This window comes from Zalophus californianus, chromosome 16 (assembly GCF_009762305.2).
Source record: "Zalophus californianus isolate mZalCal1 chromosome 16, mZalCal1.pri.v2, whole genome shotgun sequence".
Taxonomy (NCBI): domain Eukaryota; kingdom Metazoa; phylum Chordata; class Mammalia; order Carnivora; family Otariidae; genus Zalophus; species Zalophus californianus.
Genome location: NC_045610.1, coordinates 49,948,963 through 49,975,862, shown reverse-complemented (window position 1 = coordinate 49,975,862; position 26,900 = coordinate 49,948,963). Strand labels below are relative to the sequence as shown.

General features: G+C 37.0%; 1 protein-coding gene and 1 non-coding gene across 6 annotated transcripts in view; one reads left to right on the top strand and one right to left on the bottom strand.

Annotated features, from left to right (window-relative positions):
• CEP112 (centrosomal protein 112) overlaps positions 1 to 26,900 on the bottom strand; it is a 437,815-nt gene that overhangs the window by 261,236 nt on the left and 149,679 nt on the right. For all 5 annotated transcript variants that reach the window (XM_027625475.1, XM_027625473.2, XM_027625474.2 and 2 more), the window contains exon 18: positions 4,714 to 4,849. In XM_027625475.1, coding sequence (XP_027481276.1) covers positions 4,714 to 4,849 — 136 coding nt within the window. The remainder of the gene's footprint in view (positions 1 to 4,713; positions 4,850 to 26,900) is intronic.
• Positions 17,184 to 17,290, top strand: LOC113908421. The gene has a single exon (XR_003515486.1). It is a non-coding gene; the product is annotated as a U6 spliceosomal RNA (small nuclear RNA).

Here is a 26,900-nt window from a genome sequence, read left to right as displayed (position 1 = left end):
AATTTATTTTCATTGTGGTCAAAGAACACATTTTGCCTAACTTTAATCCTTTTAAAAGTTACTGAGAATTGTTTTGCATCCAAGCATATAGTCTCTCCTGGGGAATGTCCCTCAAGAGCCTCTATGGAGTGATTACTGGGTGGAGTAACTTAAATACTACCCACATCTCAGACTCACTCCTGACTGGCACAATCCAAACAGACCCAACACAGCACAGCAAAGGCTTTGGAACTTAATTGAAACTGGAACCCACCCATAGAAGATGAGACAGGACTTTCACTTTGAAATAAACTGGGTTGATAATCTGCTAAAACAAAAAACTCAAGATCATCTAGGCAATTCTAACCTTACTCAGAGAGTATATTTATACAAAACTCATCAGGATTTTGAGACTCATCCATGTTGTTGTAAGGCATCAGTAGTTCATTCCTTTAGACTGCTGAGTAGTATTCCATTGTATATACTGCATTTTGATTGTTCTTTCAACTTTTTTTAAAAGATTTTATTTATTTACTTTAGAGAGAGAGAGACAGAGTGCACGCACATGAGCAGGGGGAGGGGCAGAAGAAGAGAGAGAATCTTAAGCAGGCTCCACACTCAGCACGGAGCCTGACACAGGGCTCAATCTCACAACCCTGAGATCATGTCCTCAGCTAAAATCAAGAATTGGACGCTTAGATTGTTCAGCTTTTGAGGAAGATTTGGGTTGTTCAAGTTTGGGGCTATTGTGAATAAAACTGCTGTCAACATTTATGTACAAGTCTTTGTTGGATTTGTCTTCATTTCTCTTGGTTAAGCACATAGGATGGAATGACCGACAGATGGTCACTGAACATTTAACTTTTTAAGAAATTGGCACATTTTCCACCAGCAGTATGTAATGGCTTCATTTGATCACATCTTCACCAACATTCAGCATTATCAACCAATCTTTATAATTTTACGCATTCTAGTAAGCATATATAGTGGCATTTCATTTGATTTTAATTTCCCTGAAGATTGATACTGAACATCTTTCATGTGCTTATTAGTCATTTGTATATCTTTTTTCTGTAAGGTGTCCAAAATTTTGCCTATTTTTAGGGTTGTTTGTCTTCTTATTATTGAGTTGTAAGATTTATATTTTAGATACAAGTTCTTGGAAATATTTGTGAATCTCTTCTCCCATTCTCTGGCTTGCCTTACTTCCTTTTGTTGTTTTTTAATGGTGTCTTTCAAAGAGCAAAAGTTTTTAATTTTGGTGAAGTAGAATGTAGCGATTTTAACTGAAATTTAATTTCTGGTTTTATTGCATTGTGGTAAAAAATATGTGCTCTCTGTCATGTCAAGTTTTAGAAACATATTGAGTGTTTCTTTATGGTCTACTGAGTTTTATAACTGTTTCAAGGGAGTAGGAATTCAATGTGTCATATTTGAAGGGTAGAAAGTAGAAATATAAGTGTTTTATAAGCTGTTATTTAGACCTCCTATTTGTTTGGTTTTTGCCCTCTGATCTGTCAAAGATGGAGAAAAATATATTAAAGTACCCCATGACTATTTATGTTAATTTCCCCATATATTCCTAACATTTTTTTCATATTTAAGTATTCTTGCCTTTAGCATGAAAAATATATCCATTTGTTCAGTTTATTAACTTGTATTGATGCTGATTTATATGATGATATTACATTCTTTTTTCCTGAATACGTGTTATATTTTCATCATTTTCTAATATAATTTTTGTGTAAATTAGTCATGTCTTTTATAAATAGCATATGCATGGATTTTAGTCAACTTTTTTTACTAAAAGAATTAACCTATTCATATTTATTATTATAGTTATATACTCTGTCTTATTTTGGACATTTTGTTCTGTTTCTGCTTCCGTTCCTTTGGCAGTATCTAATCTCAAGTTTTGCCTTATCATCTTAAGATTTTTATGAGAATGTTACCTCTTGTTAATTTTATTAATGCCTATGTTTCTACATTCCATGGCCAAGAGTTTTAGCATACTGCTCCTCTCACCCACTCACTACCCACATCTCCAACCTGATCTTTGTTAACATACTCAAGAGATTTAGATTTAAATTGTTATATTTTCTACTTTATATGCTTTTTTTCCAAAAATCAATAAATATTAGCATTCTTTCTTATAATTGGATTTATAACAATTGTTAAATTTGTTTCTACTTCATTGGATTCCATTATTTCCTATTCATCCTTAAATATGATGGTTTAAGGATGTGTGGGGTATCTTTTGTTTCATCTCTGGATTCAATGATGTGTTCATACAATTTCTTTCCAGAAAAGAAACAAGCAGTATACATTATATGAGCTCTTACTAAGAATATGTTTTTCTGTTGATTTTGCAAGTAAAAAACTCTTTGGTTTTGTATAAAAGTGGGTCACAACCTTCCTCCTTCAAAACTCTGAAACATTACTCCATTATTTTTCTAATTTTTTTTGCCAGTTTCATCCTGCCTAGAAACTTGTGGGATTTTCATTTTTATTTTTGAGGTTCAATTCTTTTTCCAGAATGTATCCAGGTTTCACTGCATTAATTTTACTTAAGATGTGTGGCCTCTTTCATATAGATCATGTCTTCTTATAAAGATAATACTTTTCTGATTTTTTTCCCTAAATTCTACCCTATATTATCTTCAGAAGTATGCTTTTATTCTTTGACTGCTGAATACAAATGTCTTTTTCTTGCTCTACAGAACGTTCTCACGAGTTCCATGTTGTTTGCTTGTGTTATTCTCCTTGCTTACCCATGAATGCTGTCACCTGCTAGTATTAAGTCATCAGCCCCAAGTGGTGCATTTATTGAGCCAAAGGTAGCTGTCATGGTCTCAGCTTCCCTCAGAAGTTGTACTGTCAGTCTTAGCACTTTCAAATGCCTCATTTCTAGCCTTCTTGACTCTATCCTTTAACTTTTTGCCAGGGACCCCTCCTTCAATATTTTCTGTATTCCTTAAGTGTTAAGGGGATTAGAGTTTCCTATGCAGCTCCATTGCATATTTGGACTAAATACACAGTCTAGGACCTGGACCCTGATGCTAGCAGGGAGCTGGAAGATGCACAACCATGCAGCAGGGGCTGGTCTCCACCTTCTGGCACAAACACTCCACAGGAATCCAGCTTTTGCCCTACTCAGTAGGTGGGAAAACGGAAGAATGGGATCTCAGAACCCCACTCTAAAAACCTGGACTCCAACTCAATAGGAGTGGAAATCTGAATCAAGAAAATAACAACAAGAAAACACGGCTCCAAACTAGAAACCGTACAGGGCTCCGTCATAAAACCTTCCACAGGGATGTTTCTACCACCTGGTGTGTGCTTGGGGCTCCTGAGGAAGATAACTCTGGCTGAAAATGAGATCGCAGACAAGACTGCAACATTTTTTAGAATCAAGAAAACTCGAAAATAAACCAAATACCCTTGAATAGGGAAGCTGATAAATGAAATGTGGTATATTCATATGATAAAATATATTCAGTGTTAAAAGAACTGCACTAAATCAACATGGATAGGGCACAGATATACAAAATTAAATATAAAAGAGCAGCCGTGCACCAAGTAGAAAATAAACTCCAAGCAGCCAGTTGAAAAAAAATTAAATATAAAAGAGCAAATAAGGCATACATAAATCTGTAGTACTCACCTAACTTAAAAATAGATGCACAAAAATTATATATGCATGTAATATCTACATACATATAGAACATATGCATATAAGATACATGAACATTATATATACATACAAACATATAAGAGACTGAAATAACACACACTAAATTAATGACTGGTTTTGTCCCCAGTGGAGAGGAGAGAGTAATGTGATTAGATATGAATAACAAAGTAAACTAAAGCTTCATCTGTAATGTTTAAATAAACAGAGTGTTGACACTTGTTGAGTCTTCATGATGGGTACCTAGATATTTGTTCCCTTTCTTCTTTCTAAATTTTTTATTTTCTCTCAAAACTAAAAAGTATACTCCTTGACTTGTACAAGAACCAGAGACAGTCTTTGTCCTCCTGAAACGCCAGTTGCAAATAATTTGCTGTAACTGATCAATAAAACACTATTTATGGAACATGCACAAACACGGGTAACCTGAGCCCTTGCTCTATGGAAACGGCTCACGGAAATTTACTGATGGGCTGCTCCACGCTCCTAAAGCCAGACCCACTCTTGCCATTCCTACATTTGTAGCTATGACTTTAAAATGACTATGCTGGCTGGCATTGTTTTAAGGTGAATCAAGGAATCCTGAAGGAGGCAGGAGGACCCATCTCTTTGTCTGCCCCATTACCGGTGGGTGTCCACCCATCTCCCTCCATGCACTACCACTGAGGAGTTGCTGATCAGTGCCCACTTGGTGGCCCAGAGGAGCACAGAGCAGGCCTACCAGAGCTGCAGACTGTGGCCCCCTCCCTTCACATACTCTGCGGGGATCAGGGTACTCAGGGGGCCGGCTGAGCCCTCACCACCAGGGCCGCCCTCCTCCGCTGCTCGGGGCCACCTCTTCTTTCCAGGTTCCAGGGAAGGTGGGTATCCTCCCCTGCCAGGGCTAATATCCCTTTTTCATTCTGAATCTCTGACCCAATTGTATGGCTAATTTTGATACAACGTTTGTGAAGAGTAAATATGTTTCTGTCATATAAAGATCAGAATGTACCTTCTTACTGAGACAGTGACTTTGCAAACAGATGATCTAGTGGCCTCCTCACCTGCTCTTTCATTTCGGCATAGACTTTCTCTGAGTTCAGTTCCACCTGCCGCTTAAACTCTTCCAGAGCAGCGTCTGCCTGCTGGGCCTGCAGCCTCTGAACTTCAGTCACACGTGTCAGCTGTTCCTCTTTTTCCCTGGAAAAGTCCACAGAAGCTTCACAGTTGAAATGTAAAATTAAAGAATGAGGCTTGAATGAGAGAGCAAGATTTAACCCTCTCTAAAGTAACAATCAGATTTCAATTTTTTGATCCAAATTCCATAAAACTTCCCTTTAAAAAGCTGACAATAAAATACTTTGCAGAAAAAGAGACAGTGTTAGTGTTTTGATGACTACTTTCAAAGATTTCTTTCAAACTACTTTCAAAGATTTCCCTAAAAACAAAACCATTTAAACCCATTTATCTCCATCAGCTGATGAATGGATAAACAAGAGAACGGTATAGTTGTACAATGGAATATTATTCAGCCTTAAAAAACACTGAAGTTCTGACACATGCTCCCCCATGGAGAGCCTCAAACACACCACGCTAAGGGAAAGAAGCCAGATATAAGGGGCAACATACTGTATGAGTCCATTTATGTGAAATACCCAGAATAGATAAATGCTTAGAGACAGGAAGTAGATTAGTGGTAGCCAGGGGCTGGGGTGGGGGGTCGGGGGGATGGGAAGTGATTGCTAATGCATATAGAGTGTCCTTTCTGGTGATGAAAATGTTATGGAATTAAATAGTGGGGATGGATGCACATCCTTGTGAATATGCTAAAGTCTGCTGAAAGGTGTACTTTAAAAAAGGATGAATTTTATAGCATGCAAATTATATCTCAATTAAAACAAAACAAAACAAAAACAACGTACCATTAGAAATATCTCTAATATGCACGTCTAGCAGCAGTTGGCCTGCAGGGTGACAGATGCAACAGAGCAAACTGACAGCCTGAGACTGTTCCATTGCCTTCTATTAGTCTGGCCTACGGATACCCACCTCTTTTACATCTTGAACTCAAGTTATATGGTCAAAAGGGTTCACCAGAACAAGAGAAATCTTTACATACTGAGAGAAGGAAAAAATGCAGGCTTTAGGTTATAAGTGCACGAAAGTTAACAATGGTTCATACTGAGTTCTGACTACATGCTTGGTGGTGTGCAAAATATTTTTATATATCTTCTCTCCTTTACTCTCACAGCAAACTTATATAAGAGTATTATTATGCCCCTAGTTTTACAGAGCAGGCAACTGGAGCTTAGACAGTATTTCCAAGGCAATTACATTTAGTAGCAGATCCAGCCAGGATCTGACTCCAGTCCCGGAAGGCTGATCCTAGAGCTCATGCTGTTGGCTACTACGCTCTGCTGTTTTCCTGATTTTCCAGACGCCATACTCTATGGTCTGAATGTGTCCCCTGGAAGTGAGACTAGCGCTCTTCTAAAAGAGGTTCCAGAGAGATCCCATGTCCCTTCCACCATGTGAGGACACCGTGAGAAGGCACAAGCTATGAACCAAGAGGGTCTTCATCAGAACACAACCATGCTGATGCCTTGATCCTGGACTTCTCAGCCTCCAGAACTGTGAGAAATAAATTTCTGTTGCTTATAAACTACCCAGTCGGCAGTATTTTGTTACAGCACCCCGAAGAGACTGAGACATCATAAGTAAGATTAACTTGGCTCATCTTCCCTAAATGCAAAAGTTTCCACACATAGAAAACATTATCTCATTAACTATAGTGCCAAAGAATGCTGGGAGATGGGGTGATTAAACTCACATGAGTCAAATTTTAGAGAAACATTATGATGGGGAGTTGGAGGGAGACATTTCCCAAACAATGATGCTACTGTTTTTAAAGAGGTGGGCAAAAAGTAATTTTGAGTTTTTTTGGAATTACTCAGATCTGAGTTTAAAACCCCTCTAAGACACTTAATAATTTTTAGTCTTTCTAATAAGAACATATATGTGATATAATGTATCATAGTACCAAACTTTCTCCAAAAACACTGAAAACTTTCTCAAAGCTTGAATGCCAAAATACTGATAAGAACAAGCGTCACCTAGTTTCCTTTTCAGCAGGATTCCCCTGTCCCTCAGTAAAGAAATGTGGCAATGCATATTTAGAGTTTCCCCCGTTTGGATAGAATCTGCAAGTAAGTAGCTCTCTGCACACTCCACATTATGAACATACGCCATATCCACCTTCCCTTTTTCATTATATACCACTTGGGTCAACCTCTTCATACCCACCACACATCCTTCTACTTGAAAATGACCAAATCAATACATCCCTGTGCTTAAAAAAGCGGCTTTTCCACTGAAACCCTTTCTACATGTTTGTTTCACAGGTGGAGCCACCATTTTAATGAGCTAAGGGTTTCACCCTCTGCCACAAGGTGTGTGAGGCCTTCCATGAGAGCGAAGCCATTCTAGGTCACGCTGCATGCCAGGTGTAGCTCCTGGTCACTGCCTTTTACAGCAATGTGGTACAGGATCCTGCAACTTTTTAAAAAAGCTTTTAAGTGGTTTACTTTTGTTTACTTTTGTTGAACCTGAATATCTTGCTGCTCATTTTTCTTCCATGTCGTTAAAATAAAATGTCTTTAATGTTAACTGGTTGCCACATTCTAAGGCCTTAATGTTTTATTTCTTTGCCACATAATGTTAATATTAGCTACTAGACAACAGTGATTAATAACTGGTTGTTACACTGAAGACTGATTCAAGAGACATCACCACACAAAGGACTGAGCACTCTGATGGCAATAGGGAATTTCAATTTGGTCTGGTGCATTTTCATTCTTCTTCTATTACTGTGCCCAAGAAGCAGGAAGGCTGACCAGGGTTTCCCTGATACAAATATTGAATATTTGCTTAAATATTCAAATATTTATTAAAAAATAAATATTCAAATATTCGAATACTAAAGCAACAAATGAGAAAAACATAAAGTCATATAAGGTATACTGGATACCATGTCCTAGACCTAGGTTGGCAAATGTGATGGATATTTGCCATAAACATTTTGTCACAAATGTTTAATGGATATTTTCTCTGATGTGACAGACCCAAATGACTGAATGGGGCTGCCAAGAATGCTCTGTTAGGAGGATTCTGAGACCAGGCTCAGAGGAAAAGGCTACTGTGGTTGGTGAATAATGTCCCCTTGCAGGGGATTAGGGTTAGGCAGCACAAGAACTACTTCCATGCTATCCAGGGACTACAGTGACTAATTCATCCTATGTTACTCTTTCATTTTTTAGGGCCTTCTAAAAGCACTTGAAAAGACTTTTTCATATCAGGATTAAAATTTTTCAAAAGTTTAGTTTGCTTGGTCAGTCTGTCCATAAACACAAAAGAAAGTATATTGGACACTATCTGAAAACTTTAAAAAATTATTTATCATATAATTTAAAAATTATGTACCATTACTTATCCAAAAGAAAACTTTGCTAACACATTTTATAAATATATGGCCAGTGGCTGAAATATCCACTCTGTTCTATGAATGCTAAAAGTCAGCTATTTTAAATTTTTTGCCCAAATATTCACATGAGCCATTTAGTTAATGTAAACACTTTCAATTTAATAGGGCAAATATTTTCTCTGTATCTCATTTCAATCTTACCTACCAAGTTTAGTCACTTACTTTAAAACTAACTTATAGCCACATAAATCAAAGTCATAAACTTTACCTATAATCAGGTATATATTACAGACCATATTTAAGATATTGTTAGAAAATAATGCTGCAATAAACAAAGGGGTGCATAAAAAAAGATATTGTTAAAACCTTGTGTAGTAATGCACATTGCATTTAATTGGTAATTTCTATCATGATTTACAAATAAGAAAACATTGATGTATATTAAATATTAAGATTGGGGAAATGAGGAAATCTTCCAACTGGGTTCCAGTCCCACCACACTTGCTAGTAGTAAAACTAAATATCAAGAAAGGCCTCACTCAGTGTAAATCGACATGACAAACACATTGAGCGCCTAAATACTAAACTAGTATTTAGGAAGCTTCTCTCTTAATATAAATAAAATATCTGTCTTAATTTAAATAAAGAGATGATATTCATTTTAATGAGGGATACATTTTAATATCTACTAAAGTAATGAAGTAGACGTGAAAACTTTCAGCATTTGAAAAAGAGAAAGGTCTGCTTCTCACTAAGAACAGTATTCCTTTTACCATGATTCCAAAGTGTGTCCTGTAAGAAGCAAAAAAAAAAAAAAAAGACTTTGAAGATTATTTTTTCCAGTGGAACTAGTTGTGGGGCTGAGTATAACTGCATCACTCAAATGCCTTAAAGCAGGGCCTCCATGAAGATAAAAAGGTGGGAATAAAATTTGCTTTTTAGTTTTGATTTATTTATAAAATGCAGTAAATTTTCCTCGTCTGAGAATATAAAGCATAAAGAAAAAAGAAGCTGCATTCTTATACAACCACAAGCCAGCTCAGATTAAAGGATGTTCTGAAGTGCATGATTATTCCAAAAAGGCAATAAAATGTAGGAGACTAATAGACTACAATTTAGTATTTCTTGAGCTTTACAAGCTAACATTTATATGTACAGGCCAACCTTAATTTGAAAATCTTCCCTTTGCACATTTCTGTACCAGCACTTTTGATAATGATGGCAGTGATCCAACATATATTTATAAGGCTTCACATTACAGGATACTTCATTTGCTGCCAGCATAGCATCTCCACTGGAAACTCCAAGAAAAACAAAACAAAACAAAAAAAACTTCAAACAAGTCTGAAAACCAGCTAGAAGAGTCTCCATTCCCTTTCCAGCTGGGCTGGAAAACAAGACTTTCGAGCAGCTATATCATCTACATTCATGGCTGCTGATTGGCACTCCAGGTGATTAGAGTGAGTCAAAAACATGAAGATACAATTGACTTAAAAGTCACTAAAAATAATACCTTTCACTACGCATGATAAATGAAGGAACTTCTTTGGCCTCTTCTTCACATGACTGCTAGGACTAGGGGTCTCTGCTAAATTCTTATAAAAAAATGGTAAACACTGTGAACAACTAAACATTTGATACTTCAAGAGTCAGAAAGAAACATGCAGTTTAATGGAAAGTGGTATTCCTCTCAATATTGGAAAAATGACAATACTCCTCAATTGATCTACAGATTTAACACAATCACTGTCAAAATCCCATATGGGATTTTGCAGAAATTGACAAGTGGACCCTGAAATTCATATGGAAATACAAGGTACACAGAATTGGCAAAACAATCTCGAAAAAGAAGAACAAAGTTGGAGAACTCACATTTCCTGATTTCAAAACTTATTACAAAGCTAGATTAATCAAAACAGCATGCTACTGGCATAAGAAAAGACATATAAATCAATGGAATAAAGATTCCAGAAATAAACCCTTAGATCGATGATCAGTGAATTTTTGGCAAGGGTGCCAAGACAATTCCATGGAGAAAGAACAGTGCATACAGCAAATGGTGCTGGGACAACTGGGTATCCATTTATCTAAAAGAACAAAGTTGGATTCCTTCTTTATACAATACACAAAAAGTAACTCAAGATAAACCACAGACCTAAATGTTAGAGCTAAAAATATAAAGCTCTTAGAAGAAAACAGGAGTAAATTTGAGTGACCTTGAGCTAAGCAAAGCCTTCTTAGATATAATACCAGAAGCATAAAGAAGAAAATAAAATACAGATCAACAGCTTCAGCAAATTTAAAAACCTCTTGTGCTCCTAGGGATAGCATCAAAAGTGAAAAGAAAATCCACAGAAGAGGAGAAAATACTTGCCAGTCACATACCTGAAAAGAGACATATCAAGAATACATAAATAACACTTACAAATCGAGTGAAAAAAAATAAAGAACACAATTTAAAGACAGGTGAAGAATCTGAATAGATGTTTCTCCAAAGAAGATATACAGTTGGCCATAAACCCATGAAAGGTCACTCAATAGCATTAGTGATCACCAAAAAATGCAATTCCAAAACCACAATGAGATATCATTATACAACCTCTCCTATGGCTGTAATCAAAAGACAGATAGGAACAAATGTTGCTTGTTTTGTTCTGTTTTGTATTTACCCTCTGTGGGCTTTGTTTAGCTTCTTGAATCCATATAATTATGTCTTTCATAAGACTGGAAGATTTTGGCTACTATTTATTAAAATATTTAGCTTCTTATTCTATTCCCTCTACTTCTGTGACTCAAATATAATTTATACATTGTGATTGTCCTACAAGGTCCTGCAACTCCTTTTTTTAGTACATTTTTCTCTTTGTCCTCAAATTGGCTGATTTCTATTGATTTATCTTCAAGTTCATTGAATCTTCTTGTTCTCCACTCTGTTGTTATATTCCGCCCACATTTTAAATTTCAAATGTTGTATTTTTCACTGTTTTTCTGTTGAGATTTCCTAATTTCTCACTCGTTACTACCAATTTTTCTTAATGTCCTTGAGCGCAACTATAATAGCTACTTTAAATTTTTTATCTGCTAAACCTAGCATCTAATTCATCCTGAGGTGGTTTCCACTGATTATTTTCTTGAGAATAAATAAGTTATGTTACCTATTTCTTCTTATGTCGAGTAATTTTGGCTTGTATCTTTATGAATGAGACATTGTAGAGAGAGTGGATTCTGTTATTTTCCTCTGAATAGTATTAGTGGTATTAATAGTATTAATACAATTAATTTCAATTGTTTGTTTTTAGGAGGCAGTTAACTTGGCTGAATTCAAACTATAAATTATTGATGTCATTATGGTTTTGCAACTATATTTTTAATATATTGTAGACATATTTCTAAACCAATAAATGTAGCTTATCTACAAAAATAAAGCCTATAAATTCCGTCTCCTCTGTAGGTGACAAAAGTTCATATATAAACTCAGCTCTTTTAGTATTACCTGGGCTGCTTAGAGTTCTCTCCAACCATGCATGTTTCAGGGATCAGTCAGAAATACGGACCAAAATTATACAAAGAATTTGGGCTTCCTGTCCCGCTTCTTCACTTATTTCCTGGGTATCTCTCCATATTAGTTTGCCAGTGGTTGCCCCATTATTTCATCTGGTTCTTCAAGCACTATGATCACAGGTATCTACCCAAATTCTAATTATCCCATATGGCACCAAATGTGGAAGAATACTATAAAAATGGGAAACTCACTTTTCCTTCTTCTAAGTATGTACCTCCCTTCCACTATCTCTTTGTGTTGATTCATTCTCCAGGGCCATCAGGTAGTTGTATTTTATATTTTGAACAGAGCTTCTATTTGTGGGAGGATTAGTCTGATAGGAGCTTACTTGGCTATAATATAAACTGGAACCCTCCCCCCTTTTTTGTTGTTTTGACTGGCAGATTACTATTCATTCTTTAGGGGGTTCAAATGCCAACTCTTTGGATAGAATTGCTAGCTACTTCTTTTGCCCTGTTAGCACTTTTTATATACTACTACTATAGCTTTTTTTTTTTTTTTTTCCTGGGCTGGTCATAGTTTTATTGCTGGGTTTCAAGGAAGGGGCTCAAATCTACCCAATCTCCATCAGCTTGGCCACCAAGTCCTCCATGGTCTCCACCTTGACACCGGCTGTATGCAGGGGCCGGTCCTCCACATTAACCACAGAGAGCTTGGAGGTCAGGTCCACACTCAGGTCTCCTGGTTTGATGTCCTCAATCTTCTTGGCTTTCACAATGTTGGGCAATGTGGCATAGCGGGGTTCATTGAGCCGTGGCAGGCAGCTTCAGGTGCAAGGTCTCCAGGCCCCCATCCAACTCCTGCTCCACTTTCACCTTGTCCCTTCCACTTTCACCTTGTCCCTTCTAGCGTCACCTGGGAAGTGAATGTGCCCTGTGGCCAGTCTAGAAATCCAGCTGTCATCCGCCCTGTTTGGTTACAGTCACAGCATTTTATATGTACCATTACAGTTGTTAATTTATACATTTATCTTTTCTAGGATAATGAAATCTCTTTGAAGCAAGGAGAATGGAGGATGTGGGGACACAACCGTGTCTTCCTCATATTTATATTATATACCTGGAGCATACTACATGTATAGAATAATTCAATATTTGTTTCATAAATTTATATTATATCATCTAGATAGAACCAGAGCAAAACCATGAAACATAACAAATTCCTCAACCTCAGCACTACTGACATTTCTGGTCAGATAATTCTTTATTGTGGGGACCTTTTGGGTGCATTGTGCTATGTTTAGCAGCATCCCTGGCCTCTGCTCACTAGATCCCAGTGACAATGTCCCACCCCCAATTCTGACAACCCCAAAATGTCCATAAACATGCCAAAGATGCCCCAGAGGGGCAAAATCATGCCTGATTGAGAACCACTAGGTCAGAAAGTATGGTTCTTTATCAAATTCCATGGAGTGAAAGAAGCCTTAGGTATCCTTAGGTTTCTGGGTGTATGATTTTCAAACAAGGTTTAGGATACTGGTAATGGGGAATAACCCGAAATAAAGCAATTACCACCCAACTTCTTAGAGAATTCAATGCCATATAATGCTTATACATGACTAGAATGGCTCCATCACCAGGAATCTGCTTGTTCCTACAGCATGTGCCGTATAGGTGTTTTTGACCTAGAGAGAGAAGACTCAGATAATCCTAAACTGATGATGAAATGATTATGATAATGATGATGATGATATGCTTGCATAGCTCTTTACAGTTTATGAGTTTTTGCATGTATTTTCCCAACTAGGTATATATTTCTCTCTTTTTTAAAGACTTTATTTTTTATTTGAGATAGAGTGCATGAGTTGGGGGAGGGGCAGAGGGAAAGAAACAAGCGGACTCCCCACAAAGTGCAAGCCCAATATGGGGCTCAATCCCAGGATCCTGGGATCATGATCTGAGCTGAGGTCAGACGCTCAACCGGCTGAGCCATACAGGCACCCCTAGATATATATTTCTAATGGAAAATTTTATTTCATTTTATTTTTTTAAAGATTTTATTTATTTATTTGTCAGAGAGAGAGAGGGGACAGATTGAGAGCACAAGCAGGGGAGTGGCAGGCAGGTAAGAAGCAGGCCTCCTGCAGAGCAGGGAGCCTGATGCAGGACTCAACCCAGGACCCTGGGATCATGACCTGAGCCAAAGGCAGACGCTCAACCAACTGAGCCACCCAGGTGTCCCTCTAATGGAAAATTTTAAAGAAGAAGTAAAAACTAATAGGGGCAAAACTGATAACTATAATTAATTAAGAGAGTATACTTTGCACGGTAATTATACTTAACGTATATAGATTTTTCAGTGTCAAGGAAGGAATGTTTTGTAATTATCTAGTTGGACTGATGCCATGATTTGTTCCTTTACTTTATCAAATGACCTTTGATAGGTGGCAGAAGAGAGTGAATCTAGATATGAAAGGAAGAGAAGTAGTTAAGTCTTAAAAAGGCAAACTCTGAAAGGCAAAATGAATGACATCCAAAAATATCAAGTGGAGGAATAGTTCATATATGAACAAGAGATAAAAAGTTCTTGTTGCACAGAATGAAAGGGTGATTGTTGAGATTATCAGCATTATGGACATGATGTAGGGCAGATAGAGGTAATTCGGTAATGAAGTCCATGGAGCTATATATGAAAGTAGCTTGGTGTATCAGTTTCCTGTGGCTGCTGTAACAAATTACCACACACTGAGTAGTCTAAAACAATAGGAATTTATTCTCTCTTAGTTATGGAGGCCAAAAGTCTATAATCAAGGAGTCAGCAGCACTGCACTTCCTCTGGAAGCTCTAGGGGAGAATCTATTTCCTGACACAGCTTCTGGAGACTGTTGGCATCCTTGGCTTGTGACTATATCTCTCTCTGATGCATCTTCACATCACCTTCTCCTCTATGTCCCTTCTCCACAGTGTCTCTCTTATAAAGATGCTCATGACTGGCTTTAGGACCCACCTAGACAATCTCCTCATCTCAAGGTCTTTAACTCAGTTACATCTGCAGAGATCCTCTTTTTAAATAAAAACATTCACAAGTTCTAAAGATTAGGATATGGACATATCTTTTTGGGGGCCACCAATCAGCCCGCTACTCATGGGTTAATAAGGTATAGTCTACTTTCTGTTTTCGGGCTCTGGTAACAGCTCTAGATCAAACTTCTGCTCATCTCTGAAACACAGAAGTCTTCACTTCAAACACACTATATCAAAGAGCCCATGTGGAGTGACATAATCAAGATGGTGACATAAATCATTTCCAACTTCAGTGCCTTTCACCAGAAGACCAACCAGCAACTATCCATAGACTTGACACCACTGTGAAAATCCCAGACCCAAGGATATAAATGAAGCACCCCCATGGACCACAGAGCCTGAGATGGGTCACACCAGAAAGGTAAGAGGAGAGGTTCTACTCTGCATCACCAGCCACCCAAGCCAGGCCAGCATTACACTACACCACAGAGCCACCTGGTTTTTCCAGTGGAAAAAGGAGAGTCCAAGGTAGACATTCAGTTTCCCCAGTATTGCAGGACGCTCCCCAGAAACCCCACTACAGGAATCAAAACAGTATGGTACTGCAATTTAAAAAAACAAAAACACACCAATAGAACAAACTGAAAGCCCAGAAACAAATCCATGCATATACAGTCAACTAATATTTGACAAGAAAGCCAAGACTCTTCAATGGGGAAATGACAGTCTCTTCAATATATGGTGCTGGGAAAAATGGACAGTCACATGCAAAAGAATAAAACTGGGCCTCTATCTCTCCCCACTCACAAAAATTAACTCAAATGGGTTAAAGACTTAAATGTTAGGCCTGAATCTATAAAACTCCTAGAAGAAAACAGGATAAAAGCTCCTTGACATTGGTTTTAGCAATGATTTCATGAATATGACACCAAAAGCATAAGCAACAAAAACAAAAAGAAACAAGTGAGACTACATCAACCTGATGGCCAACAGGTACATGAAACAGTGCTCAGTATCACTCATCATCAGTGAAATGAAAATGAAAACCACAATGAGATATCACCTCACACCTGTTAGAACGGCCATCATCAAAAAGACAAGAGATAACAAGTGTTGGCGAGGATACAGAGAAGAGAACCCTTGTGCATTTTGGTGGGGATGTGAATTGGTGTAGCCACCGTGGAAAACAGTATGGAGATTCTTTAAAAAATTAAAAAGAGAACTATCATACAATAGGCCTCAAATGTAATCACAAGGTCCTTATAAAAGGGAAGCAAGAAGGTCAAAGGAGAGACAAGGCATTATGAGAGAGGAAGCAATGGAGAAAAGACAATGCGATTCAGGGTCCCAAACCAAGGAATGAAGACAGCCTCCAGAAGACGGAAAAAGCAAGGAACGGATTCTTCCCTAAAACCTCCTGGCAAAAACCAGTCCTGACAAACCTTGATATTAGGACCTAAGTTTCATTTTGGACTTCTAATCTCCCAAACTGTAAAATAATAAATTTGAATTGTTTTAAGACACTATGTTTGCCGTATAGCAGCAATAGGAAACAACAACCAACAAAGCTAGTATGTAATATTCAAAAATTTAGAACACATCAAGGGCTCTCTGAGGTACTTAATATATGTAATATTTATAACTGCCTTAACAATGCTGTATGGACAAAAAAATCAGTCAGGAATTCAACAAATTTGAAAGTTAAATCAGGCAAAGAAAAAAAAATCCATAGGTTAAATTTTGTTACAGTCTTCAAGCATTTCAAGTTTCTGTGTTTGCTCTGTTACTTCACTCCTTCCAGGTAATGTCACCAGGTTTAAAAAAAAAAACAACAACACCTAAAAAGCCAAGTTATTTCTTCCCAAAGGGCATATTTACATTTAATAGTGGCAAATTTAGATGAGATAGGACCCGGGGTAAAACTCTCCAAAGACTATCCAGTTAGTTCTCGATATTCCCCTTGACCAAGATGCATCTGCCCAAACATGCAAACTCTGAGTGTGGTTAAGTGCAGGGAATCAGTATGGTTAGGAAATAAAATTTCTGGAGATCAATGAATGACGGCTAAGACTTACAAAAGGAAAAAGTGACCATGACAAGTTTTGTTTTTTGAAAGTAAGTTCATAAGACTAGAAGCTGGCATAGAAAAGAAGTATGCAATGGATAATGAGGAACGAGGTGCTGTTGAAAACTCCACGGCACCCCAGGAATTATGAAAGTCTGAAGAAGAATGCCAATTCACAGCTTTTTATGGAAAAGTTTTAAGGCCCTATAAGGAAATGATGCTGCCATGCATTTCTGCACTCCTCATATCAAAGACATGTATCACAATTTTGAAACCTAGTGTGGTGTGCATGGTGCTAGTCCAATTCAAAATACACAAGGACAGGGGTGCCTGCTTGGCTCAGTCAGTAGAGCATGTCACTCTTGATCTCAGGGTTGTGAGTTTGAGCCCCATGTTGGGTGTACGGATTACATAAAAATAAAATAAAATCTTTTAAAAATATATTAGCCAAAATACACAGGACAGTGCTCACTTTGGCAGCACATACACTAGAATTGGAACGATACAGAGAAGATTAGCATGGCCCCTGCACAAGGATGACACACAAAATACACAGGGACAAAGTGCTTTCCTGAGTCACACAGTAGGCCACATATAAGATAATCATATAATCACTGAAGTCTAAAAACCAAATACAAAGGGGAGTAAGTCAGAGGGGGAGACGAACCAGGAGAGATGATGGACTCTGAAAAATAAACTGAGGTTTCTAGAGGGGAGGAGGGTAGGGGGATGGGTTAGCCTGGTGATGGGTATTAAAGAGGGCACGTTCTGCATGGAGCACTGGGTGTTATGAACAAACAATGAATCATGGAACACTACACCAAAACAAATGATGTAATATATGGTGATTAACACAACAATAAAAAATTAAAAAAAAATAAAAACCAAATACAAAATTATGTTTAAAATGTCCATAGCAAACCTGAGAAGACTGTTTTCCATTCTTCTTCTTCCTTTTTAGAAGAACATAGTATTTTGAGTTTACAACAGTCATCTGACCTTCTATTAACTCATTCATCAAAAATTGGTTAAGACTGGGGCACCTGGGTGGCTCAGTCGTTAAGCGTCTCCCTTCGGCTCAGGTCGTGGTCCCAGGCTCCTGGGATCGAGGCCCGCATCGGGCTCCCTGCTACGCGAGAAGCCTGCTTCTCCCTCTCCCACTCCCCCTGCTTGTGTTCCCTCTCTCACTGTGTCTCTCTCTGTCAAATAAATACAAAAATCTTTAAAAAAAATTGGCTAAGACCTACTGTGTGTTAACCACTAACTAATATTAAGGCACAAAGCTATATGAGAAACCTGTCTAAGAAGACACCATCAGGTAAAGGAAAAAAAAATATGTAAGTACCAAATATTGTAACAGAGGTTTAAACACAGTGTCTTGAAAAACAGAAGAGGGTTCAGAGGGATTTCATTCCACTCCATTCAGGAAGAGATGGATCTGTAGGAAACAGATCTCTACTGTAGGAATCCCCATCCTATTACGGTAAATCAGAACAACCTTCTGAGAAGCCCCTCAGGGACAAGTGGGCTTACATACAGCAACAGTAAACAGAGAACAAAGAAAGCCAGCAGTTGAGTGGTGGGGGGTGGGAGGGATGGGGTGGCTGGGTGACATTGGGGAGGGTATGTGCTATGGTGAGCGCTGTGAATTGTGCAAGACTGTTGAATCACAGATTTGTACTTCTGAAACAAATAATGCAACATATATTAAGAAAAAAGAAAAAGAAGAAGATAGCAGGAGGGGAAGAATGAAGGGGAGTAAGTCGGAGGGGGGGATGAACCATGAGAGACGATGGACTCTGAAAAACAAACTGAGGGTTTTAGAGGGGAGGAGGGTGGGGGGATGGGTTAGCCTGGTGATGGGTATTAAAGAGGGCACGTTCTGCGTGGAGCACTGGGTGTTATGCACAAACAATGAATCATGGAACACTACATCAAAAACTAATGATGTAATGTATGGTGATTAACATAACAATAAAAAATTAAAAAAAAAAAAAGAAAGCCAGCAGTTCCCACCACAATCCTGGCTCAAAGAGGATACCATTGATAGAACCATGGGCAAACACACAAATGATGCCCCTGTGCTAAACCAGCTAGAGCTTTTTCTCTTGATACTAGGGGAAACACTCAAAAAGGATATGGTAGCCGTATAAAGAAGTGCTATGGAACTCTCTTCTGACAAGGACCTTGTATTGTCAATGATTGAGGCTTCCCCTGCAGGCTCTGCCCCCAGAGCCAGACTCCAGTCTTGAAGAACCATGATTGGTTTTGAAGCATGTTACCTATGAGTAAGAATGAGGAATCTTCTTCAGCTACACAAAATCTCTTAAAATTATATGGATTTCAGCTAGGAGATCCACAAATTTCTTGACGTCAACTGGATTTGAATCATGATTTAAAAGAACTGATCCTGGCATCAACCTCCTACCCTGTATTTTCAGCAAGTTAGTCGTGTTCTAGGAGCTGAGGCTAGGGTCCTGGCAGCAAATTTTGAGACCTGTTTGGTCAGATACCTATAGAAAGTCCAGAAGTATAAAAATGGATCCAATCATGGAGAAATTATAGTCTGATTAAGGGGGAAAACACACACAAAAAAATCAAGTAGTAGTGTTATATTATATATATTATATATTCTAAGTGCCAAGGGAACATGACAAATGGAAAAAGAGAGAATCTGTATAAAAAACCAGTCTCAGAAGATCAGAAGATTTGTGTGTAAAGTATAAAATAAAGCAATGTGATGACATGTTTTTGCAGTTTAAAGTTTTATGTATTCATTTTGTGCTAAACTAACTTCTGCCTATAATACAGGCCTATAAATAAATGAAAAGAACTCTACCCCAGCAAATAAAAGAGCAATTGAAATATTCATGGTAAAGTAAGAAAACCTTGAGAAAATGATCCTTAAAGATAAAACAGCTATGGTGGATAGTGAAGAAAAATTCCTTTAAAATCTTTAAACTTCAAAAAAATCCCAAATCTAATGTTTCCTTTTATGTTTCCTATATTTAAGAAATCACTGATTAAAAGTTCCATATATAAATTATTTATCATACATGCAAAGCTACATACATACCCACCAGTACAGCTTACTTTATAGGCAGGAATGTATCAGTAAATAATAAGGAGAGACATGTTCATCCTATAAAATGACAAAGCCTAAATACATTGAAATAGGTGCAGGACCACTTCCTGTTACTAGGGAGAGGAAAAAGGCAATGTGAAGTCATTCAAGCAGAATAATAAGTAAACCAAAGCCAGATCAAAGGAATATAGAAGAAAGGCTGAAACATGAAGCTGAAATATTTATTTCCTTCAAAACATCATCCATGCCTTGTCCCTGGGCAGTTCGATATTTCAAAGTAGCTGGAAAATATTCTCACTTACATTCATCACTATGCACAAGTAGATCAAATTTTAAGTAGGCAAATTTTCTCTTTATTTACTAAACATAAATGCAATATTTATCACTGAGAGAAGTTTTTCTGCTTATCAGAAATGATTTTTAAATTATGTGAAATAATTTTAAAGACCTAATAGACACTTTTCAGTACTTCCAGTGGATGAAGCTGCTACAAATTATAACATTCATGGTGTAAACATAATTTTTAATGCCTTCACAAATGATGAAATAAACATTTATTGAGTGTTTATTATGCTCATTGGTTTAGAGCAGTTCCTGTACTATTTCATTTCATTTTTATGCTGATAAGAAAATTATCATTTATTTTTTTCACCAATGAAATCAAGGAAGTTTAGAAGAGTTTAGTGATTTGCCCAACTATTTACAGAATCAATGGCAGAATGAGAAATTAAAGCAGCCCATCTGCTTCAAAGTCCAAAGTCATTCTACTACAACTATATCATGCTATTTCTTTAAACCTGTATGTATGTATGTATGTATGTGTGTGTGTGTGTGTACACACACACACACACACATATATATAACTAAATCACCATTTGATGCTAATTGGTTAAACTTACAAGTAGGTCCTTACTATGATTTATCCTCACACAACACAAATATTTGCATATTAACCACTTTCAGAACATTTGAAAGCTAAAATATTTATCAAGTATTTCCTTAACACCTCTTGTATCTGTGCTTGGTGCTAAACATACAAAAATAATCAACATCTCTGCATCCAATATAGAAAAGAAGACACACTCTACACTATTTTCAGTATGATAAAAGCCACACAATAATATGAACATAATAAGATGAGCCAAAAAGGACCAGAGGAATTCATTGTGCCTAGGGTAAAATAGAAAAGCTTCATAAAGGGCATGTCATTTGGTAAGATCATCACAAAGAATGTTAAAGAGGTGTAACATATACATATATATGTTTAACTATATATTAAAATGTAAATGTATATTAAAATACATATTTTTATTTGATATTTGTAAAATATCTTTTATTTTCCTCCTTACCATCATACTTTCCATGAAAAGAGCAAATCTCCATCAGAAGATTCTTATTTATTTCAAGGGAAAGAAGAACATGGTAGAGGTAAGAGATTTCTAAAGATAAAGTTTTGTTTCAGATAAAATATGCAACCACTTCTGCTGATTATAAAAAGCACTCACTCTAAGTTCGTAAAAGTGTATTAGCTGGATTAATGTTAATTTTAAGAAACCAATTCTTATTTAGAAACATATTATCACCCATGTTTCACTGACCATTTCTCCCTACCTCATACTACATTTTTCCAAAGGCTCCAGTGGTTATCTTATATGTGCTTAGCAATAAGTTCAGTCACTATTAATGTGCTACCATGTGCTGTTCATTAATTCATTTACCATTAATGTGTTAAGCACCCATTATGTGCCAGGCACCCTTGCTAGTGTTCAGAAAACATCAGTGAACTAATCACACCCAGTTCCCACACTAAGGGAGCTTTCAGTCTAGCAAAGAAAAAAGGACATTGAATTAATACAAATGAGAACAATGAGGATTCAATTCAATGACAAAAAAAGAAATATGGAATATTAAGGGTTTATATTACAGTGTTAAAAACTTTAAATAGGAATTAGGATGAAAGAAAGTGATGTTAAAGTTAACTGAATTTGTATGTCGATTATACCTCAAGAGAAAGTAACATTTTTTTAATGGAAAAAAGAAGTTAACTGAAGGATGAGGAGGACTGGATAAAAGAAAATGCAGAGTTAAGAGTATTCCAGCACAAAGGATAACAAATGAAGAAGCTGCAAGAGAGAAGACTGTGGCTAAATCAGGGAAGAGAACAGGGGCCGAGATCACAAGGCAGGGAACAGAGAGAGAAGAGCCTGTGATAAGGCTGAGAAGTACCCTGTCATACTGAAACCTAGAGACAGAACTTTCATGGCTTTGTAGAAAAACTACATTGTGTGAGATGAAAAACATAATGGCTGGGATTACAGGCATTGCTAAAAAAAAGTTCGTGAACTTGAAGACTTAGCAGTGGAAACTAACCAAAACAAAGCACAGAAAGAAAAACAGAATAATAAAAAACAAAGCATTGGTGACAACTGTCAGCACCTAATATTTGTGTACTTAGAGTCCTTAAAGGAAAAGAAAGATGCGGACAGAAAAACATTTGAAGAAATTATGGCCAAAAGCTTTCCAAATTTAATTAAAATTATAAATCTACAGATCCAAGAACTCAAAGAACTCCAGCCATAAGACAAATAAAACTACATGAAGGCACAACATAATCAATTTGTCCCAAAACCAGTGACAAAGAAAAAAAGAATCTTGAAAACAGCCAGTAAAAAGACAAGTCCAGAGGAATAAAAGTAAGGATAGCTGCAGATTCCTGGTAGAAGCAACACAAGCAAGAATACAATGAAGCGACACCTTTAAATTGCTGACAATTAAGCTGGAGCTATGCCATGAAGGCAAGAACAAATCAGTATTAGATAATCTAATAATACATTTAATAATGACTCTATTACCTAATCCCAAAATGATCAATAAAATTGATAATCCTCTAGCCAGACTGATTGGGAAAGAAAGACAATACAAATTAACAACATTACAAATGAGAGAGGTTCTGCACTATAGAATCTACACATATTAAAAGGACAAGAAGGTGTATTATGAAAGAAAGAGAAAACAGAAGTTTAACCCATACTTCCCAGCACATACAAAATTAACTTAAAAAAATGGATCACAATCCTCAATGTAAAACCTGGAACTATAAACTTCCAGAAGAAAATCTTTGTGATCTGGGATTAGGAAAAGACTTCTTAGAGGTGACCCCAAAGGCACCACCTGTGAAAGAACAAATAAATACACTGGACTTCATCAAAATTAAAAACACCACTTCCTTGAAACAACCCATTAAAAGAATGGCAAGGAAAGCCACACACTGGGAGAAAAACATTGGCAAATCATGTATCTGTTAAAGGACCTGTATCCAATATATACAAAGAATTTTCAAGACTCAATAATAAGAAAACAACCAACCCAGTTTAAAAAAGAGGCTAAAGATTTGAACAGATAGTTGCCAAAGTAGATACACTTATGGCAAAAAAAGGACATGAAGAGTTTTTCAACATTAGTCACTAGGCAAATACAAATTAAAACCACAGTGAAGTACTTGGACAAGCCTGTTAGAATTGTGAAAATAACAACACTGACCATATCAAGTATTGGCAAGGACGGGGAGGAAACAGAACTCTCACACACTGCTGGAGGGAATGTAAAATAGTACAAAAGTACAAAGTACAAAGTACTGTCTGGACAGTAGTTTGGCAGCTTTTTAAAGAGTTAAACATACACCTCCCATATGATCCAGACATTTGACTTTCAGGTTTTTATTCAAGAGAACAAAAAGAAAATGTCCACACAAAGACTAATGTTTATAGAAGCTTTATCTATAATAGCCCCAAATTGAAAACGGCCCAAATGTCCATCAACAGATATATGGGTCAACAAATTATGGTACATCCATAGAATGGAATAATATTCAAAATTAAAAAGGACTGAACTATTGATATTCAGTAAAACATGGATGAATCTCAAAATCATTATGCCAAGGGAAAGAAGGGAGACCAAAAAGTACATATTGTACATGCTTCCATTTATTTAAAATTCTAGAAAGTATAGTGACAGAAAGGAGATTAGTGCCTGCCTGCATAAGGAGAAGTCTGAGAAAGGTGGGCAGGAAAGATTTCATAAGAACAGAAGGAATCTTTTGGGAATAACCATATGCTCACATAGACATATGTTTTGTGTTGGTCGTTTCACAAGTGTAGAGGTATGTCAGAATGTGAAACTGTATACTTTATGTGAAATGTACTGTATTTCAACTATAACTCAATAAAGCTATTAAAATAGCCCTGAAATATATTAAAATATGTTTATTCTCACTTATCATAAGAGAGCTGCAAGTTTAAACTACATTGAGATACTATTTATCACATATCATCTATCAGACAAAAAATTTAAAAATATATAACATATTCTGTTTGGGAGGCTGTGGGTCAAAATCATTCTAATACATAGCCAGTAGAAATTCAATTATATAAACATACAAATTTGACAATATAAAACAAAACTATATATGTTTATCTTTTGACCAGACAATACAAAAATACATGTCTACTAGGTTATTGGTTACAGCATCAACTGTAATTGCAAATATTGAACCAACCTGTATGCCCATAGGTAGGACAGCTGTTGCATAAATTGTGATTCATCTACACATTAGCATACTATGCTGATGTATGAATGACCTCCAGTTTATAACAAATGGAAAAAGCAAAGTGTAAGAAAAAAAAAAACACTGAAATATACACATATCTGCTCATCTGTGCAAAAACCAATACAGAAAGGATCTGTCAGAGACTAACAAATGAGATCGCCCGCCTTCGGGGGCTAGGGCCGGAGAAGAAAGGACAGAAGGAGCGGAGGTGGGACTCCACTTCTCTGAATATATCTTTCAGTGCAGGTCTCATTTTTTAAACCATGTTAAAGTTCCATTTACTCAAAAAATAAAGAATAAAATCAATGAGGCTGGGGGTTGTGATTCTAAACTGAAATGCCAACAGAAAAAAAAAAATCTCACAAGACTTGAGCTCCTTCAGTGAGAAGTGAATTTCTGCCCGTTTTGGTCCGGCTCTCTCCCACACCTGCTAATGAGGGGGGGAGCTTTGGGAGAAACAATCATGAAGGCACTGTCCAACCCCTCCTCTCTCTGGGAACGTCCCCTGCTGTACACAGGCTCTTGCTGGCCGCTCGGGCTGTGACCAGATGAGTACATTAATTCTACGAGGGAGGATTCCCAAGCCGCATGTTGGCCACAAACCTAAGCCACAGCCCCATTTACCTGATTCTTCTATTTTTTCAAATTAATTCTAAATTTGAGAGGGAAAGGAGGAATTATTTACTGGCTTCTAATCTCTTCCCAATAAAAAATGTTACAAATTTGTCAGATTTTTTACAAGTTTACATTAAGAATTTATTCCTACTGAACAGACCCTAGCTGTTCCTAATAAAACAGCATCATAATTTTATTTTCATAAATAATCTTCCTTAAAATCCTAAGGAAATCTATAGAAGCATGCCATTCCTAGTTCAGGCTTTGTTAGTAAGAATTTGTGATAGTTCTGACAGAGGGGACATTTAAGTTCACTTTTATTTGTTCTAAAATAAATCTCTTTTTTTAATACTCCAGAATTTAAGCTTTTTTTTAAAAAAAAGATTTACTTATTTATTTCAGAGAGAGAGAGAGAGCATGAGCAGGAGGGCAGAGGGAGACGGAGGAGACTCTCAAGGGAACTCCATGCTTAGCATAGAGCCTGATGCAGGCTCAATCTCACGACCCTGACCCCAAGATCATGACCTGAGCCGAAACCAAGACTCAGATACTTAACCAACTGGGCCACTCAGGGGCCCCCAAAATTTAAGCTTTTAATGTAGCAAGGAAAACCATATTTACATGTGAATAAAAAAACAACAGAAATAAAGCCTGAAAAAAACCCTCAAATCTCTGTGCGACTTCTACAGAATAAAGTGACAAATTAAAAACAATCTCAATTAAACTTTATCGAAATTAATAAATGTTCTTAATCAGTTAAATAAATGTCTTTTTAAAATAAATACAGTTTGTAATAACACTACATAGGCCACATTGAATGTTTTTAAAAATAAACAACTATTTACATGAATTTTTAATATACCTTCCAATTCACACTACCTAAGTAAAATGGCTGTAACTGTAAAGATGGGAGATGTTGGTGAAGAGTCCCTCTTGAGATAGAGCTGGAATAGACAAAGCTTTTGGACACATGGGCTGCACTTCCTATAGCCTCTCGGCCTCTGTGTGTGTGTGTGCGTGCTCCATTTTCTTCTTGGCCTCAACATCACTACTCAGAACTTCAGCTTGCACCACGGCCCATTGTGGCTGCATAGCCAATCTTCATCTTAGTGACTTTCCATGTTTCCAGCTTCTGCACTGATTCAGTCTCTAGGTTTCCTAGTTCCAAATTCCCAAGATCAGGAAGGAGGGGCCGTGCACTAAAGCACAATGGTTAGGACTAGGGGCTCTAGAGTCAAACACAATTTCAAATCCTCCCACCTCCACTTACTAGCTGTGTCACCTTAAGCTCTTTGTATCTCCAAGTAAAATGAGTTTGCTGCCTTCAGATCAGGTGTCCACTCTAGACCCAGTGTACCTGGCAGAGAAGAAGAGTGGTCCTACACAAAGAATATTCTGATGTGTAGCTATCAGAAGCTGTGTGCCGGGCATATTCTCCCATTTGGGACTTCAGTGAAGAATAAGCAATAACATATACCTAGTATGTGTTGCCATCACTGGGATTAAGTCATTTAAAAAGCATAAAAGGAGATCTGAGTGACACAAAAGGTAAAAGTCTGAATTCTGTCAGAAAAAGAGCACTGAATTAGGAGTCAGAAGGCCTAGAATTAAGTCCCTGCTCAGTCACATATGAACTGCACAACACTGGTTAAATCGCTTAATCTCTTTGAACCTCAGTTTCTCCCTTTAAAATGCAGATGATCACAAACAACCACATAAGATTTTTGAGGATGAACTAAGAGGATATATAATGCAATCATTTTAACTATAATGCATTAAATAAAGTATTGCTATATTTTATTAGTTTATCAACTCTCTACCAGGCTTAAACTTATTTCACCACATTTCATTGCTAAAGTGAATTTTGACTGTAGT